This window comes from Macrobrachium rosenbergii, chromosome 49 (genome assembly GCF_040412425.1).
Source record: "Macrobrachium rosenbergii isolate ZJJX-2024 chromosome 49, ASM4041242v1, whole genome shotgun sequence".
In the NCBI taxonomy this organism is placed as follows: Eukaryota; Metazoa; Arthropoda; class Malacostraca; order Decapoda; family Palaemonidae; genus Macrobrachium; species Macrobrachium rosenbergii.
Genome location: NC_089789.1, coordinates 31,271,106 through 31,291,508, shown reverse-complemented (window position 1 = coordinate 31,291,508; position 20,403 = coordinate 31,271,106). Strand labels below are relative to the sequence as shown.

The following is a 20,403-nucleotide window of genomic DNA, read 5'->3' as shown; positions in this document are numbered from 1 at the left end:
TTTTATCAAAATATGCAACAAAGAGCGAGAACGGAAATGCAATTTATCTAGCACTGTATATAAACAAAAATAAAAAAAATAAACTTACCACGTACAAAAATACATTTTAGAAATTCCAAAACTTTAAAATTACCTCCTGATTCCAACAACTCGGGAAAACGAGAGGAGAGGGGAAAATGAGAAAGAAGCAAGGGGAATGAAGATAATAGAGATAATAAAAGAAGACAAAATACGAGGAAGAATGGATACTGGGTGACTTGGCCACGCAGCCAGGATGTGAAGCAGTGAGAGAGGAGAGGCGAAAGGGGGCGTGGCCGAAGAAGCAGCCTCCCACAGATCTATAAGTGATTCTCTCTCCCGATTGGCTGCATTGCTTCAGAACTCCGCCCCCTCTCAGCGTCTTGTCCAATCGGCTGGCACGCCACTGACGCACCTTAAGAAAGTGTCGGCCTTCACCTCGTAGCATCTCGGAAGGGCTTTTGCCTCCCGATAACAATACCACGAAAAATGGGGAGGAAACTAAAAACGCCAGACCTTCGCCAGCCTTTATAAATCGATAAAAACGTTTCGGGGTCGCACTTACAAAATACAAGAATTTCCTGCGAATTTTGAGATAACATGTACTATTCAAAGCTGGATTTTGAGGTAACAAAGAAAATTTATGGATAAAAAATCGACTAATGGCTAAAAACATACAATTTCTCTGAGTATGCGTGAGTATGAGACAAACATTTATCTCTCTCTCTCTCTTTCTCACTCTCTTTGTATATAAACAAACACGCATACTGTGTCTGTGTGCTAAGTAAAAAATTTCATATCAAACAGAAAGACATACTTAGAAGAATAGTACCAGAACTTTCCCCTCCTGAAAGCTCAGCCTCCTCCCCACAAGCCCCTCCACGAGTCTCTCCTTCGATAAGGATAAACCATCTTATTGATTCAATCCTTCCTTCTTGCCAAGTCTTTTTCCTTGTCCCTTAACCCATCTCTCTCTCTCTCTCTCCTTTATTCGTGAGTCATTTTTCTTTTCCTTGTTTCCTACTTTCGTTTACGACAGTTCCCAAAATCAGTTATTTGTTGCGATATATTCTCTCTCTCTCTCTCTCTCTCTCTCTCTCTCTCTCTCTCTCTCTCTCTCTCTCTCTCTTCTCTTGATTCAAAGACCATGAAAAGATACAGAAAGAGAGAGATGAAAAGTTTGGATAAGGGACAGAGAGGAAACAAAGCAAAAGAAAATTTATTAAAATAAAATCAAACAAAAGGACGAGAGGGAAGCGCTGATAAAGTGTTTCAAAGCGAGTGGCAAAATATGAATGAAAGAAAACTCCAAACAAAAGGAATATTTCATTTCAGAGAGAGAGAGAGAGAGAGAGAGAGAGAGAGAGAGAGAGAAAGAGAGAATTATTCATTATCATTATTATCATTATGAGAGAGAGAGAGAGAGAGAGAGAGAGAGAGAGAGAGAGAATATGGTACATTATTATTATCATTATTATTATGAGAGAGAGAGAGAGAGAGAGAGAGAGAGAGAGAGAGAGAGAGAGAGAGAGAGAGAGAATGGTAATTCATTATCATTATATTATCATTATGAGAGAGAGAGAGAGAGAGAGAGAGAGAGAGAGAGAGAGAGAGAGAGAGAGAGAGAGAGAGAATATGGTACATTTATTGTTATTATTATTACCATTATTATTATTAGAGAGAGAGACAGAGAGAGAGAGTTATATCCTTCCCGTTCCAATGGTCATTCATCCAACAACGTCTACATAACCACATTATTTCCATACCCACTTGGAAACAAATGCTTCGAGAGTCATTTCCCGTACCAGTATCACACCTGTTTACTCTACCGTGACCACCTGCTTCCTCCCACCTACCAGGCGAAAATGCGAGATTAATTCTGAGCTTACTGTACAGGTAACAAGGTCGCACCTTGTGTCACTTAGATATGGTTATTTCATTTCTGCGTCGGTTTACTGCAAGAGTATTATTATTATTATTATTATTATTAAAAATTTGCACAAATTTATATATGAAATAAAGTTACTAAGGATGTTAAATTTACATTGTAACATTCTATACAAAAAGAATGTATGCATGTGAAAAACACCAGAGAACTATACATCTAAGTAGTATAATACGATTATGACGAATAGGAATGAATTTAAACAAAAACACGATAGACTTAACAATGTACACGATTTTAAATAAGTTGCTGAGTCACTGATACCAATGAATGACATACACATGATATAAACTTTGTGTTTGTGTAAGATATATATAGATATATATATATAAATATATATATATATGCGTGTGTGTGTGTATGACTGAGTGTATGTATGTATATATATATATATATATATATATATATATATATATATATATATATATATATATATATATATATATATTATAATCACAAAAGAGTGGATAAAACAAGACAATGGATGATATAAAATACCAAATGGATGATATAAAATACCAAAGTTCAAGGCCTGTCTTACTCTTCGCAATTGTTCAGCTGCCTCGTAATTTGTGTGCAACAATCACATGTTATTACATAACTTTTGTTACTAAATAACTTTAGTTCTGATATTTAAAAATGTTCTAGTGTGTTACCGCTACCATAATAAGTCACACTACTATTATTATCATCACGACCAATACTCCCAGCAACAAGCAAGCTACCAATGCTATTATTAACACGAGCGATAACAACAGCATCAGAAACATTGGTAAGCGAGACACGAGGCTAATAAAAATAAACTCCGGCGCAGGAGAAGCGCGCGTGCGCATGCTTCCAAATTACGCGTGTTGCATCACTCGATAAAACCGCGTCGTTCGTTCACACAATCTCCTCCCCAATTACAATTCATTCCGGTAAACGGGAGAAAGTTGGTGCAATTTTTGTTCACACTGCTTTTCCCCTTCTCTCTCTCTCTCTCTCTCTCTCTCTCTCTCTCTCTCTCTCTCTCTCTCTCTCTCCTCTCTCCTCTCTACATATATATATATATATATATATATATATATATAGAGTATATATATATATATATATATCATATGTACTGTATATTTTAATATATATATATATATATACATAATATAAATATACATACATACATATATATAAATAATATATGCTTATATATATACAAACATAATTACATACAACCAAATGCACAATGTTATACGCGCATTGAGCGCCAAATATGACTCGTAGAAAAAATAAAAAGAGCAAAAAACAAATCCCCTTTAAAAGTGGAAAAATCTGCCAAATATCAAGATTTTTTTTATATCCATCAAATTTCAGATCATGCTTCATAAAGAACTCAGGAGTATCCGGCCATTACTATCCAGAAGGTATCTGTCTCTATCCATCTAGCAAGGAAACCAACACTCCGTGACGATGTCTTTGTTACTTATGATTGTGACGTACGTTATCAAGGATACGCGGGTAAACATGTCCTTCGATCAAAATGTATTTCCCACACAAGCACCATATATATAATATATATATATATAGTATATATATATATATATATATATATATATATATATATATTTATATATATACACACATATATATAAATATATTATACACATATATAAATATATATATATATATATTTTATATATGTAACCTGTGATCTGCCAGATAGGTATTCGTAACTCAAAATAGCTGATCTACAAAGTAAAACGACTGAAGAATACTAATTTTACCTTAACAGCGGACAAGCGCACGTCATTCCCTTCGTCTTTGATATTCTCTGTCCGTTCTAGCAGTAAATAAAACAAGTCATGGCCAAATACGATGAAAGTTAATGCGCAATAAGAACCCCGTATCGACAAAAATATATTTTATCTATTTATTCCTCCTTTTGATACAGATATTGATAACAGTAAGTTAAAAATAACTGATGAAAATAGTAAGTGATTAGAACATTTAGGACAGGAGAGGAAGAAGAGAAGGATAATATAATAATAATAATAATAATAATAATAATAATAATATTAATAATAATAATAATAATAATAATAATAATAATATTATGAAGGGCGTAGACCCTCTTTCACGCATGTTCGGTTAAGAAGAATGGCAGCACCAGTGGAATTGGTTTTATAAGAAGTCTTTTCAGTTCTTCTTACAATTTTCTTTCCTTCAGCCCTGAAGAAAAGAAAATAGTATGAAAAATTGAAAAGACCTTATATAAAATCAACTCCACTGACGCGGCCATTCTTTTTGACCGAATAATAATAATAACAACAACAATAATAATTACTGTATTCCAATTTTAAAGTATGTGAAAAATAGTACAGCAATTAGTATGGGAGAGGGGAGGAGGAGGAGGAGGGGAGGGAGGAGGAGGAGGAGGAGGAGGAGGAGTAGGGAGGAGGAGGGAAGGAGGAGGAGGATGGGGGTAGGGACATAATATTATATGAAGGAAACTAGAGACAAACGTCATGATTATCTTCTTCAAAACAAAGAGGAAAAAGACCCTAAAATAAGTCTCTTTTCTTCTTTCTCTTCTTTCTTTCTTCTTCTTTCTCTCTCTCTCTCTCTCTCTCTCTCTCTCTCCACACCTGGAACTTATTAGGGCAGTGCGAATTAGCTACCCTGCTTCTGAATCTGACTCCTCATCACCAGCGTCTCGCCAGAAAACGCCGACCCAAGCCTGCTTTCAGCATAACATCAAATGAGTTTAGTTCCTTTGCGAGCTATTAATCAAGGGATGTGTTTGCAACCAAGAGTTGTTGTTGTTGTTGGTTGTTTGTGTGTGTGTGTGTGTGTGTGTCTGTGTTTGAGGGGGGAGGATGGGGGAGGGGGTAAGGATGAGGAGTAGGTCGAAAAGGCGCTAAGCTCTGGGATGTTAACATAAAGAAAAACTGAAGCGGGGAAGACATCAAAACAAAATTGTCGGACGGTAGCATACGAAAATCGAAATAGGTTAAAGAAAAGATCACTGGGAAATCACAATACAATTGGAACAGGTAACAAGAACTGATGGGAGTCGACGTAAAAAGACTGAAGCAGGAGCGAAAAATGAACTAAGTGAAACTGACATAAAAACAAAAATCTGACAATCTGGGGGAAGAGGCAAAAATGAACCAGAAGCACACAAAATAAAATGAAGCATGGAAGAAAGAATTTAAGGATGACGACATAAGAAAACTGAAGCCGGGGGGGGGGGAGGGGAAAAACTACAAGTCAGCACAAAAAATTACGAGAGAAAGACACCACAGTTAATCGAAAGAAGAAAATATAGGAAAATGAAAAACGGAAGCCTCAGAAGATATAAGGGAACTCAACAAGAAAGGAGTGATTTATGATTTCTGAAATTTCGACTGTAAAGCAAAGCTCTGCGGCACTTTCGGCTATTCAGTGCTTAAGACAGTGAAAGGAGGGAGTATGAGTGGTTGGACAGCAAGATACAGAGATCCAAAAAATAAAAGAAATAAAGGTACAAGGATCTAAATTGCGCTAAGTTGTAAAAGTTAGAGAGGTTGGACAGCAAAATTGAGGAAAGGCAGTAGGAATGGCGGTCAAGTATTTTGGGCGCAACTAAGGGCCGAAGGGATGCTGCAAACACCTTTTAGTAATGCCTACAGCGCACTATGTGAGGTGCACTGATAGCACTATCCCCCTACGGGGTCAACAAGAAAGGAGATATTCATAGTGAAAAAATTTTATCAGTGTTGGGGAGGAAGGGGAGTGAGGAATAAAAAAAAAAAAAGCGGGTTAAGTGCATCAAACTAAGAGATTTAACTTATAGGAAGAGGGGAAATGTGTCCAGTCCATTACAAAACTAAGAGTAAAATTAAGGACAACTTACTCAGGCATTTCTGACCGGACGTAATCGTATCAATTATTTAAGGGCTTACAATTGCATACCTCGAAATGACCTTAGTTGACGCTACGATGTACTCAAATTTTAAAATCATTTAAAAACTAATGACTACACAAAAGGAAAGTTAAAAGGTTAAGGATAAAAAGTATTCTCCAAGAAAGCGATAAGGATTTTTAAAGTATTATTATTATTATTATTATTATTATTATTATTATTATTATTATTATTATTATTATTATTATTATTATTATTAACCATACCGTTACCTGTAACTTGCCACGAGACTGAAAACGGTTAGCATTAAAGACACAAGTGACTGATGACCATAAAACCGTTCTGGAGAGAGAGAGAGAGAGAGAGAGAGAGAGAGAGAGAGAGAGAGAGAGAGAGAGAGAGAATAAAAATGAATACTCAATGGACAGCATTCTCTATTCATCTCTGCTACAAGGCACTGACTGAGAGAGAGGAGAGAGAGAGAGAGAGAGAGAGAGAGAGAGAGAGAGAGAGAGAGAGAGAGAGAGAGAGAGAGAGAGAGAGAGAGAATCTCTAGTATTGAACAAAGCCCCTTAATCATAGATTAGAGAGAGAGAGAGAGAGAGAGAGAGAGAGAGAGAGAGAGAGAGCGAGAGAGAGAGCAGCGGGTGGCAAGATTCCCATTCCCACGGTGTCGGAAGATGAAGCGACAAGAGAGACTCTGGCACTATTCCCACTCCGTTTATATATACCATGTGACCTACCTTCTGTGTACTTAACCCTCGTCTAAAAAAAAAAAAAAGTTAATAATAGTGCATGCAGCCTACAAAAGAGGAGGACGTCTCCTTTATGCATGTTCTCACGAGGAACGGACGGAGACGTTCGCATTAGAATAAGGTATTCCTCGGTGTACGTTTGTATATGTGTATGTATCCGTGGATACACGACACGAACGTGTGTACAGTATATGCAGTCTACGAAATCGAAATGATTTAAGAGAAATGAAGATGTCAGCTGTGCTTGTATACTTTTTTCAAAGGTGGTTGCCTGTCCATGAGGAGGCTAAGGCCAGAGTTTAATAGACAGACAGACAGATAGATAGATAGACAGATAGATAGACAGATAGATAGATAGATAGATAGACAGACAGACAGGCAGATATATAGGATAAATGTAATGTCTATCCTAGAAAAATAGGCCTTCTAACTGAGAGAGAGAGAGAGAGAGAGAGAGAGAGAGAGAGAGAGAGAGAGAGAGAGAGAGAGAGAGAGAGAATGTACGTTTATCCCGGTAACAGTGCCTTCCACTGAGAGAGAGAGAGAGAGAGAGAGAGAGAGAGAGAGAGAGAGAGAGAGAGAGAGAGAGAACCTTCTGACGGCATGTGGTGGAAAAAGAAAAACACAGAAGCGTCAACATTCCCATCAATATTCCAAGAGGGAATCCTCGCACCTGGCGCTCTCTTACTCGGCAACACCGGCCATGTTGCTTTGCATGAAAACAAGAGGCAAAAAATAAGAGAAACGAAAATATCTCCAAGCAACACTGTAAAACTTATATCCCAGTGGGTTTGGTTCAATCTAGTATGAGCGATTTATGTGGGGAATTTTACGGAGTATGCGCAAACATACACACTTCATCTGACTGTCCAACAACATGGGTGTATTAAACGGCATGCACATACATTATTTATTCCATCATGTAATTTTGAACTAATATATATATGAGCAGAGCATATAATATATATATATATATATATATATATATACATATATATATATATATATATATATATATATATATATATATATATATATATATATAATATATTGTACATGGATTTTACACGAACATGAAAAATCCTTCTTTTTATTCGCCATTACTCAAGAGATAATGTTCTTCGCCATATAAACCAAAGTAATCACTTCCCTATAAAACCAGACTTTTCACTAGACAAAAGGGTGAACGAGGAACCGTGGCCATGGCTGGATTGGTAAGGGAGGAATACCCTAGATTATAAGTGAGGTCAATGCGTGAGTACATGCCCTCACACAAGCTACTCAGACCCGAAGCTTACCAAATAAAAACGGCGTTATCAATTCATTATCTGTCTGAGCATACACACACACACACACACACACACACATAATAAAATATACAGAGAGAGAGAGAGAGAGAGAGAGAGAGAGAGAGAGAGAGAGAGAGAGAGAGAGAGAGAGAGAGAGACCTCCATGGTTAACCTGTTATCCCGGTTGACATAATTGGCAGCACGTTTTATAACATCCCCACACTCATCGCCGCTTTCGCGTCCCAAGGCTGCACCGCCAGAGGAATGCTATTTCATCAGTCAATCAACTTTCGTTTCCATTTGACATTAACCTAAATTCTCCCGCAGCATTGCGTAGAGGAGGGTGGGAGGAGGATCTTTGGGAGGGGAGGGGGGGGGAAGGGTTGTTGTCGTACCACGAAGCTTAAAATCAGCGCAGAGAAAAACCAAGCAAAAACCGTGAAAAACCGTGGTCCGGTGGCTGTGCAACAAGCAGAAGGTTTTTATTATCCTTGTCACCGTCAGGCATCGCAGGTTTCCTTTCCACCTACTGCCACTTCCCCCAGGGGCCTCCCCAAAAATCCCTGCATCGTGACTCGATTAAACCGTCTCTCCCTCAGCCCCCTCACCCATACACTCTCCAACACACCGCCCGTCCGCCCCCGTCCTCAGCACGCAAATTGACACCCCCTCCAGGACTACCGTATCTTTGGTGTCTGCTTCGTTCGTTTCTGTAGCGGTCGGCCCCATCGCCTTGCCCGCCACCACCCCGCCCCCAAGTTCATTCATGGTTTGATAAGCACCGGCATCAACATCTAAAAATCATCATCTTTCTCGCTGAATTCGTCGCAAAATCACCCACCCACGCCCAGCTCGCAAACAAAGCAAATGAAAACATATAAACATCTGAGCCTTTTTTCACCATATACAAGAACCCTCTCATTCCCTCGTAAAGTATATGCAACATAAGCATTAAATATAAGAGAGGAAATTGAATCTACTTTTTTTTCTTCCTTTTCTGGGACTTGTACTTCAGCATGAATGGTACAATGATTTGCTGCATCATTCGACCTTGACCTGGTTGTATCCGAAACGCTGTATGGGGCCTGAGTTTTTTCTAAAAAGGAAATAAAATAGTAATCGCTGAGAAAGTGCTCAAAATACGCACAAAAGCAAGTCATTCCTTTGAAGTAGGATATGGTATTTGGATGCTAGGCCTAATCCTTCCTCGTGGTTAACCTCATTTTATTTCCATCCTGTTATTCATAGTAATGGACTCTCCAAAAGTACCTTTCTTCGGCTAAAATATTGCAAAATTTGAAATTATTTGAAACTGACAATATATAAAATGACCCCTTTCCGCTGATAAATGTTACTCGGTTCGCGGTTTCAAGGGATAAACAAACAAACAAATAAATTATTATTTAATCAATTAATTAATAACCTCTGCCCAACTTCATTTCAACAAAACACACACAAGTATTAGAATTAACTGATTTTGTCCGTGCAATGGCGTCACAGAGAGGATGTATAAGACCAACTGACTGCATTAAGTGAAGTCATGCACCGGCGTATCTTGTACACGGGTATATACACCCTAATTAAGCGTTAAAGCGCAATTAATGAAGGGTGTAGTGGTAATGCAGACAAAGGCTAATGCCAAAGAACTAAAGGACAAGAGAGGAGCTGAGGTACACAGAAGCTCGAAAGTAAGTGTACAACTGCATTGTATACACACACATAACATACACATATATACACATATATATATATATATATATATATATATATATATATATATATATATATATATATATATATATATATATATATATATTTCAGAAAGGTCAGAATATTTCACAGCTTTCCAAATCGTGTTGTATTGATAACAAAACAGTTACAAGGACAATGGAGGCACGAGATCACGCTCTCCGTAACAACTCCGCAATTGTTCGTTATAACAGGAAACAGCATCTCATTTATTTATCCTTAAGAGAGGAAGAAGAAAGGCATTTTTTTTTACCATTGTCGAAGAATTCTAGGCTCCAATTTCGGTCTTGTTTTGATCGGTGTTGATTTAATGCAACCTCTACCAATACTAGTAATGTTTTTCCTAATATAACGTCTAGCAGTGCTGCTTTTCCAGGTGAAATTAATGCTGGTACTGCTTTTACAGTCGCCGCTTTTCCTCCAGAGCGACATCCTCATAATCGTACGGTAGAAAAATGGCCAACCATCCTAATTATACGCCTTGGCTGCTTTTACGATCTCGTGTTCTTTACGTACCGGCAACCGGATGCAGCGTTTTAATTGGCTGCTTTCTGAAGACTCTGATCATTACAGTGATTATCATTCACTACAGTGATCATCATCAGTGTCCAAAGACGTTGTGATCTGCGGCGGAGATGATGACACCATCATAATGGCTTTTATGCAAAGTAATCAGGATCTATCTTACGCTGGAGGTGAAAAATAAAAGGTGAATGAAATCCCCCTTGGGGGAGAACACTGTGAAATATTACGACAGGCTCCACGTTTCGCTTTGTTTACCTCTGGGGACAAAGGGTTGGTGATGTCACGGCGTACACATCGGCTTACAAGGTCGATCTGTTACATCTATGGATCTTTTCTCTCTCTATCTGTCTGTCTATCTACACCAAGGCTTCGAAGCAGAACTTATTCTTTCCCTGCACAAGGCTAGGACCAAAATTATATGTCTTTTTATCTCCTCTTGCAAGGCTATGTTCAAAGCTTTTATCTCTCGGTAATGAAAAAGGTTAATTGGCAGCTATGAGGAAATTATATTCATAGTGTGACTGCACAACGTCATCTTTCTGTCTCTACCGTTCTCTCTCTTATAAGAAAAACTTAATTGTCAGTTATGATGCAATTATATTCATGGTGTGACATGATATCGTCATCTCCTCTCTCTCTCAGACGCAAGCACGAATGAATCAAGACAGGAAATATGAATCACCACAGAAAATCTGTTAAATCCTAATTCACAATAAATGGCGTCAAGGTGTTCTGTCTCAAAGCTTGCGTTGAGGAGAATGTGTAGAAATTGTTTTCACTGTGCTTTGTGACTTAGTTAATGGCGGCACCGTGCTAGTCTATCTCCATCTCCCCTCCGTCAGAAATGAGCAAAGATTTTCCGCCGGCAGTTACGTTGTAATTGGCCCTAACGTGATCTCTCTCTCTCTCTATCATATATATATATATATATATATATATATATATATATATATATATATATATATATATATATATATATATATATATATATATATATGTACTGTATGTATTTATTTATATATATGTGTATATATATATACACTATACACACATACATATATATCAGTAAAAGGAAACCATTTGCTACAATTAAATTATATCTCACGGAGTGACCCATCCATGGCATTCATTATCACGAATCTCTCTCAGACTCTCATGAGATGAATGACAAGCGCCGAGTGTCCTTAAGCAGGCAGACACCTGCGCGCAGGAGCGGCACGCGTCGCCTGATATATGACATGCGCATGTCACACTGTGTACTCAAACAACCTCCAACGCCGTTTTATGTTCCCCATATAACAATGGAAGGCAACAGCGCGTGATCTGACATTGCCTGACGGGAAAGCAAAAGCGTCAAGAGCATTTATAATGTGTGTGTGGGCATTTAGAGAGCTCTACATGCATTTTTTCATAATATAGTACAAACACACAATAAATATATGTTTATCTATATATATGTATATATATTTATATATACATATATTTACATATATATATATATATATATATATATGTATATATATATATATATATATATATATATATATATATATATATATATATATATATATATATGTATATATATATATATATATGTTTCAGTAGGCTTCTCCTACTGTGTCTAGACCCTGATAATAAACCCATCTTCAGATGTTTTGTAAAATCTGTATAATGTACATTTGATACTCTTTATTCCAGTCTGTTTCATTTCCAAATGTACAAGCGTATCTGTGATTAAATTCCAAAGCAACGCGAACTTGTTAAAGCATCGTTTTTCCAGTAAAGACAAAACTTACTGAATCGCAAACCCGTATAATTGAGAATTACACAAAACTAAATTTAAATATAAATGCATATCTGCATATCGAAATATGACAGATAATAAACCGCATAATAATCACTGCAATAACTGCAAAAAGGATATAATCTTCTATTACCGTCATTCTAATAATGCTACTGTACCTAAAAACTGTAAAACCAACGTCGTAACACCAGCCACAATAATAGCATTAATTATATTAATAATAATATAACAATGACGATGGTCGCCAATGCCAAACAAGGAAAAAAAAAACCATCCGCTTGTACAGCGAATATTGAATTCAGAATCAAGCGATTTCGGATTAGGGTGTCAATTTGTACCGTCAAAATCGCAATTTGAGGAGCCGCACCGCAAAACGGCCTTGATAGAAACATCCCTGTTTTCACCATTACCGACACTATCATTACTATTGTCGTGATCATCATCATCATTATCATCATCATCGTTACCAATCTCCGAGACCATTCACGTCATCATATCCGACGGGCTTGCCACCATTTCTTCCTTAAAACGATGTTTCACCATTGAAAGGATTTTGTAAATGCCTCTCCTGGCGTAAAGACGCTGTAAGTTGTAAACACACATACGCATATATATATTATATATATATATATATTATATATATATATATATATATATATATATATATATATATATATATATATATATATAATTAATATACACATATATATATATATATAAAATATCTATTTTGACATGATTGCTATTCTAGGCCTTCTCTACCCTGGCTGCGACACACGTCAGTCGACTAAACTAAATGTTAATAATTATTTTCAACGGAGATGCAAGGGGATTTTAACGGAACATGCTTCTTTCTTCTTTCTACATGTATAATGTGTATGCACGATGTATGTATATATGTATGTATACTATGTATGTATGTATATATATTATATACATATATAGATATAGATAAGAGTATGTATACAATATATGTACACACATGTAATAACACATACATCTATTCGGGGATGTACAACTTCAGACCACTTATTCATTGAGGTTGGGAACAGAATCATACCCATTTATCCGTGGAAGATGAAGCACGCGCAGGAATTAATATTTGTTGCTTTTGGGTGGGGTAGAGCAAGAGAGAAACCGCAATACATACAGGAGTTTCCGCTGAGCAAAATTAAAGAATAAAAATGGCATATTATAACAACGGAAACAATGCATTATTGAACACCGCCTTCCCCCACACCAGTAAATATTACCTTCACATAGTACTTTACTTCAGAAAAATTTTAGCAAATTGAATAAAAATTATATATATAATTATATATATATATATGACATTAAAATTATATATATATATATATATATATATATATATATATATATATATATATATATATATATATATATATATATATATATATATATATATATATATATATGCAAGAGCTGGTGTTTATGTAGCGTTCTTAATAAATTGCTGAATTATTATTAAGATATAAAATATATATGTATATACACACACAACTTTAGGATACTCAGAAATTTTAAATAATGCATACTGTAAAACAATAAAGACTGAGTAAAAAATAAAAATAAAAAAGTTAAACCAGAAAAAATAATAAAAAAAAAGGACGTAAAAAAAATCTCGGAATCTCACAAACCAAGAGATTACCCTCACTCGGTCGACCTCCACAAGCAGTCCTCAAGGCATCGATGCAAATCGACGTCTATTCCAGTAATGATATATTTTTTTTTTACAACGCCCACACACGGCACATTTTCCGCCCGACAAGATACGGGCGTGGATGAACAATCAGGCAGAGACAGGCCTTCACGCCCGAGGACCTTGAACGAGTGTGACGGGGAAGGCGCGGGTAGGTGGGTGGGCGGCCGGAAGGAAAGAGTAGATGGCTGTGAGGATATACGTGTGTGTGTGTGTGTGGCTCTTTGCTTTAATTGATGCATGTATTGACACAGAAAACCTCTCTCTCTCTCTCTCTCTCTCTCTGCGGATTTTAGAAAAAAAATGACTCATTCTTTTGAACTGACAACAATGAAGGTTCGCAAACTCAGGCAAAGTTTGAATATATATAGCTGTATGTATGGCAGCATACACACACACACACACACACACACACACATATATATAGAGTATATATAGATATATATATATATATATATATATATATATATATATATATATATTTATATATATATATATATATAAAATATACAAATGTAAACATACCATTATATTGTGCAAGGAGCAACATATCAAATATAAACATTCAATACACGTAGAAATTAATTTTTAAAATATGACCTCAAATCCATTCAAGCTTATAAAAAACATAATCACGAAGGCGCTTTCAAGCAGACATACTTTAAAACATATGAATACACATATAAATAAACAAACTGGAACAGAACATCACAACTATTAGCGGGTATATAGGTGCATCTTTTGAACAAACAAACGCCACTTTCATCTTGATAGAAGGCTGTTTTGGGAAAACTTTAAACGGTTTTTTATTTTGACTGTAACGCAAGAAACAATACGATACCGAATAATAATAATAATAATAATAATAATGAATAATAATAATAATAATAATAATAATAATAATAATAATAATAATAATTGGAAGAAAAACTCTATCACGAGAGTTCATAAATGTTCTAAAGGGTTCACAATAATACAATTGTCTTCAGCCAAAGATGAACCCACAGTAGGGTTCAAAAGCTTTAATAAATTTTACACGAGCCTTTAATATATTATTGTGGACCCTTCAGAACAATAATAATAATAATAATAATATGACTTCACTTGCGTTATTATCGTTATAATAACCTTTACAACAACCACCGCTAATAACAATAACAACGATAATCATGAAATTGCCATGTCCTTATTATTGGCCTCTTCAGTACTATTGCTACTCTTATCATCAGTTATACTAATAATGACAATAAACTGGTTCTCCAATTACAATTCCAAGTATTTTCATTACCACTGGCAGCCTATACTACGACTACTACTATACCGTCGTCATCAACATCATTATGAAGTCCTTGCAAACCAAGTCTGCAGCTTGAAAAACTATTATTCAGGTCAACATGGCCTCTTTAATATCCGGAGAACGCATCGCTTATTTAATATAATTCAGTTTGCAATGACATCCATTTAAAGCATTTTTCTATTATATTCTATCAAACATTTATTGCTTGATCTGCATAAAATCACATTAGGCATGGAGATACCAGCATCTTTTGGGTATTATCTATAGGATATTTAGAGCGTCAATTGGGTATAATCTACAAAATATTTAAAGAGAGTTTTGGGTATAATCTATAAACTCTCTACAACATGTACAGAAGTTCACAGAGCATTTCGGGCACGCTTTCAAAAATTCTATTGCAAGTTTAGAACAGTGTGTCCTCATACATCAATAATATTGCTAAGGTTTTTCCTACAAAAACATGCCGTCTTTGTATGTTCTGTATAAAAACTTGATAGCGTTTATACAAACACACTGCGATATTTCCTCTATAACCTACAGACATTTCTTTGGCATGTAAAAAAGTATATAATTCTTTGCTTGTATTAAAAAGCATTAATCCCGGTATACCATTATATACATAAAAAATAATGAATCTTTTAAATGCTGTATATATGAAATTCATTTGAAGTTTATCTTTTTTAGGCACAAATAAAGTTATTGTATCTTCTACGTCACATTTATTTAAACTACAGCATCTATAACTTTTCTCTAGAAGATTATACTTAGAGGGTATTACCTAAGTCTATCAAATATATATGCCATTATCGACATGTATTTATAAAATTCTATATAAAAATTAATAACATCATGATTACAGTATTAACATATAACAAACTCAGCTTATAGCCCTAACTATAGAAAAGCTGTGTAACACCATCAATTAACTATGTGATCCTGAAAGCTTTTTACTGGCCACATATTACCCAAACTAAATAAGCATCATACGCTAACATTTTGCCGCTAAATGGAAAACTCTATTTTGATCACATAAATCTATTTCAAACTTGTCAGATTATGATCATATATATATATATATACATACATATATTACATATATATAAAGATACATATATATATATATATATATATATATATATATATATATATATATATATATATATATATATACACACAGTACATATAAGTATATAATGTTTGTATGTGAAACGTCAAATAGTAAAGGTTTCAGTTCTGATGTTTCATCCGAAATCAAGTAGTTAAAGTATGAAAGTGGCAGTGACAATTGTATTTTTCTTTCTCTGGCGTCACACCCTGTTTGAAGAATCATTACAACAACGCACGCACACTCACACACACACAAACACACACACACACATATAGATATATATTACTACAATGATGTCAAAAAAAACATACATATGCGTATACGCATACACAGATTATTACAAGGAATTCAGTCATTAAATGCACATAAAAGCGTGCACATCATCAAAGACGAACCAAAATGACTGCAAGGAAAGGGAAACGCGGGGCACTTTAGGCTAATTGTTTCTTCGGAACTCGAGGTCAGGATGTGTTTTTCTGATCGGAAGAAGACCGCTTCCGTTGTCTGCTTTGACGAAGACAGGCATGTATTTATTTATTTATTTATTTACTTATCCTTTGACTGAGTGAGGCCTGATTTGCTTAAGGAAGGCACTCGTGTCCATTTCCAATTAAGGCTTACCGTTAGCAGCGATGTAGTTGGAGGTGAAGTGAAGGTTGTGATGGATGTTGTGGTGCAAGTGTTGATCCCAGAGAGGTACGGCGGTGGTCAGGTCCTCCATACTGAGCGAGGCCTCGGAGGGATAGTGAGGATGGTGGTGGTGATGGTGGTGGTGGTGGTGATGGTGATGGCCTCCTCCACCAAGCATTCCCTCGGACATCCTCCGATGGTCCGTTTCTGGTCGCTGAAAGCACTCCCATAAACACCTGGGATTTTCTTCAGCTCATTCGGGCGAAAGAGTCCAGGTGAATTATGCCCTCTCCATCCAAAGGGACTCCTCTCCCTCAGACAGTTCCTTTCTGTTGGCAGGACTCCAGAGGATTCCAAGGAGGTCGTTGCGACGAAGGGCCCTCACGAATTCCCGGGGGCCGAGGGTGAAGACGACGGCGCCGGTGGCGTCTGGAACTCGGAAAGCGACAGGAGGCGGCGATAAGATAAGTGGCCGAAACTGCAGTAGGAGTAATAGTGACCAGGAGCTGACGTTTCTTCACCATCACTCCGGAGGCGCGATGGCACGTGGGGGGCTCACCATCACTCCACGAAGAGGCGCGCGTGCACGTGCAGTCACCATCCCTTCAGAGGCATGTCACGCTCACCTGGTCACGCTCGATACCAGGCGATGGGGGACAGTTCTCTCTCGACACCCTGCAGCCACCTCACACCCGCCACATTAAAATTCAACTGACACCCGCTGCTGACAGTCGCTGAACGCTGGCAGGAACACCGACAACAACAACAACTACTACGACTACCGCGACTCCGACGGCGTTGTTTACACATCACTTGAAGAGGCCTGCGACTTCCTGATGTCTGATTTCATCTTTGCGAGGCGCGAGATGAGGTGGCCGTCCGCTCCCAGGTTTGTGTTAAAGGAACTATATAGATGCGTTGCGGTCGGTGTTACGTAACAATAATAATTGCTAGTAGCAGAAAGGAGGGGGAATGTAATATTCAGGTGTAAGAATAGGAAAACTCATAAAACGGCAAAGCAGTCATGTACAGCGACAAAGCACACCGACAGAGATCAACAAAAACCAATCAGTTTAGATCTGAAAGACGCTCTTGGTTTTCTCGTTTCTACAGCCCATGAACGCAATCGTCATTCACATTCTCGAACAAAATGTTCAGTTTCCCATCATTTCCTTCCAATTGCAGTTTTTTTATGTCTTTGGTTACCTAGACACATTTGGCAAACGGAGCTGCAAGCGTTATCAAACGGCACCAACGTACGACACTAGGAGTCTTTGGAAAACATGGGCAAGGGGCATCCCCCTAAAACCAGCACGAAGCAATCACATCCACACCAGTATGACGCAAGCAAAGAGGGGAAAAGAATAAGACTGCGTAACACTAGGAACTCTTAGTGCCGATCAGGCAATGGCATTTGTTCCGAGGGGAAGCGGAAAGCTTTCTTCCGTTTCTCATTTTCTCCTCCTGAGGGAGTTCGGAAAACCCTCCGACGGGCAGGAGTGCTTCCGTGTCATGTTTCCCCTCTTCGCGATTGAAGGCTTCTGTTGAGCGAGGGTCGAGTTGGCAGGGAAGGGGAGAACAGGATTCGCCCGACTGCACCAGGGCATGAGGATAAGGTGCTGGTGGTTGGCTGTGTGGGCGTGTGCGTGTCCGTCGGTGTCCGTGGATGTCCACACACTGAGGGGAATGAAAGGCTATCTGTTTCTCGGCGTGTGTGTGTTTCTTTCTCTCTCTCTCTCTCACACTCCCCTCTCTCTCACTCCCAATAGTATAACTCTCTCCCGCCATCCCGACCAGCGAGCGGCCATCTCTCTCTCCCTTCCAGCCCCGCCCCCTCGTTCTCTCTCTCTCTCTCTCTCTCTCTCTCTCTCTCTCTCTCTCTCCAAACACCCAATATTTCTGGCTCCTCCAAAAGGACACAACAAAACGAAGGCATGATAAGACTCCTACCGCACAGTACTCACAGTCTATTTCACATCAGGCGAAGGATTCCTCGTAGGATGCCGAAGGACTCCTTCAAAGGGGCAATGCCGTGTGGTAGTAAGAGACGTGAGTGTAGGAGCGGGTGTATAAAGTATGACGTAACCTGCTCTAAAAGCCGTGGCAGCGTTCCAGATCTAACAAACGAAACAACGACACATCTTCCAGCAACGGTTTAACCCCAACGTGGCGCGTGCCCTTCTTGTCGGGGCTTGCTGGACCCTCCGCGTAACAAGGACGCAACGTCGAACGACCTCGCTGCAGAGCCCGTGCCACTCTGGCTCGGAACGCCACTATTATCTACCAACACCTGTCCAGTTCCCAAATATTCCCACGTTACAGTGCCTCGCCTGTTATCCTCGCTCCGGGGCCGCAGTCGATACCTCCCTTGCCGACCAAGCTAGACCACCGAGGCCCCGCCATGAGCGTGACTCCCTCTCTTCTCCTAATCACTTATTTATAGAATTTTCCAAGGATTTCCGTCTAGAGGATGAAATCAATTGGCGATGTTTTATAAGGGGGGAGGGGTGGGGAAAGCGTCAATGGGGCCGTAAGTGAGAGAGAGAGACAGAGAGAGAGAGAGCGAGCTAACAGATTTCTCATACTAAGTCCTATACCTTCAGTCACCAAAGACCAAACGATAAGGAAATTCTCTGTACCCTTTCACGAGAATAGAGATGTCTATGATGAAAGTAAAAGTATGAAGATAAAAGTCATCTTATGTCTGGATACCCTAATTCCACACTACTGCCTCCTACACCACAAGAAAGAAGCAATACAGAATCACATGACAGGAACAACGATAAAAATAGTTCAAAATTTTTGTATGAATCATAATAACATTCTCGCCAACAATAAAAGCAATAATATAATAATAATACTGATTACTAAAATAAATGACGAAGAAATCTATACCATACAGGAAGGATGGCTGATCAATACAGCTTCGTAGGTCTCTCTTTTTTTTTTTTTTCCTCCTTTCTGCATCACTAGGCCTAGTAATGACTCTTACTAAACAGCCGCTGACCGAACCCATCAACTTCTTTCGGAGTATCAGTACTGTTTACAAGGGCTCGTTCACTTCCTCAGGTGACGTGATGTTTGTTTACGAGGAAGCGTTCACTATGCTGATTTTATTTTATTTTTATTTTCTTTTTAGCAGAATGAGAGGACTGTATGAGGTATAAACCGCTGTTCACAGAAACTCGTTGACCGTACACCATGATGCAATAATCCGTTCTGGCTAGACATTGCTTTCGGGCCTGTTTTGGCATATCAGTACGTCAATGACCTTTGTTGTTGTGATGCTGGTTATGTTCCCGACTAGTAATTCTGTACGGATATATTTGATTTAAAAGATTCGCTTCCGATGATGTGAGAGATTCTTCACTGAATAAGACCTAACGTACTGATAACTGACCCATAACTCGTGGCTGTTGTTGTCTGTCCATAGGCACTTTCACTTATTACACTGACAGGACTAGAGCCATAGTTAATATAATGTATAAATTTGTCAAGAGCAGAGGCCATGATGAAACTGAATATAAGATGAATAAACAAACAGACGGATAATGAGAAGTCGCATTATCGTGAAACAAATAATTACCAAATATATAAAAATTAATACACAAAAGAAGGAACTCAATAAAAAAAAAAGGACACCCCATGATTCCATGCCGGAGTGAAAACCAAACCGAAGAATCTAT

General features: G+C 37.9%; 1 protein-coding gene across 12 annotated transcripts in view; it reads right to left on the bottom strand.

Annotated features, from left to right (window-relative positions):
- Nucleotides 1–20,403, bottom strand: part of LOC136832238 (recombining binding protein suppressor of hairless-like) — a 385,818-nt gene that overhangs the window by 19,879 nt on the left and 345,536 nt on the right. The window contains exon 1 of one of the 12 annotated variants that reach the window (XM_067093102.1): nucleotides 16,709–17,002. The exons of 10 other annotated variants lie outside the window; for them this stretch is intronic. In XM_067093102.1, the coding sequence (XP_066949203.1) occupies nucleotides 16,709–16,907 (199 nt within the window). In that variant the 5' untranslated portion in view covers nucleotides 16,908–17,002. Of the gene's footprint in view, nucleotides 1–16,708; nucleotides 17,003–20,403 lie in introns of those variants that run through there. One more of the 12 variants, XM_067093103.1, reaches the window with a different exon arrangement.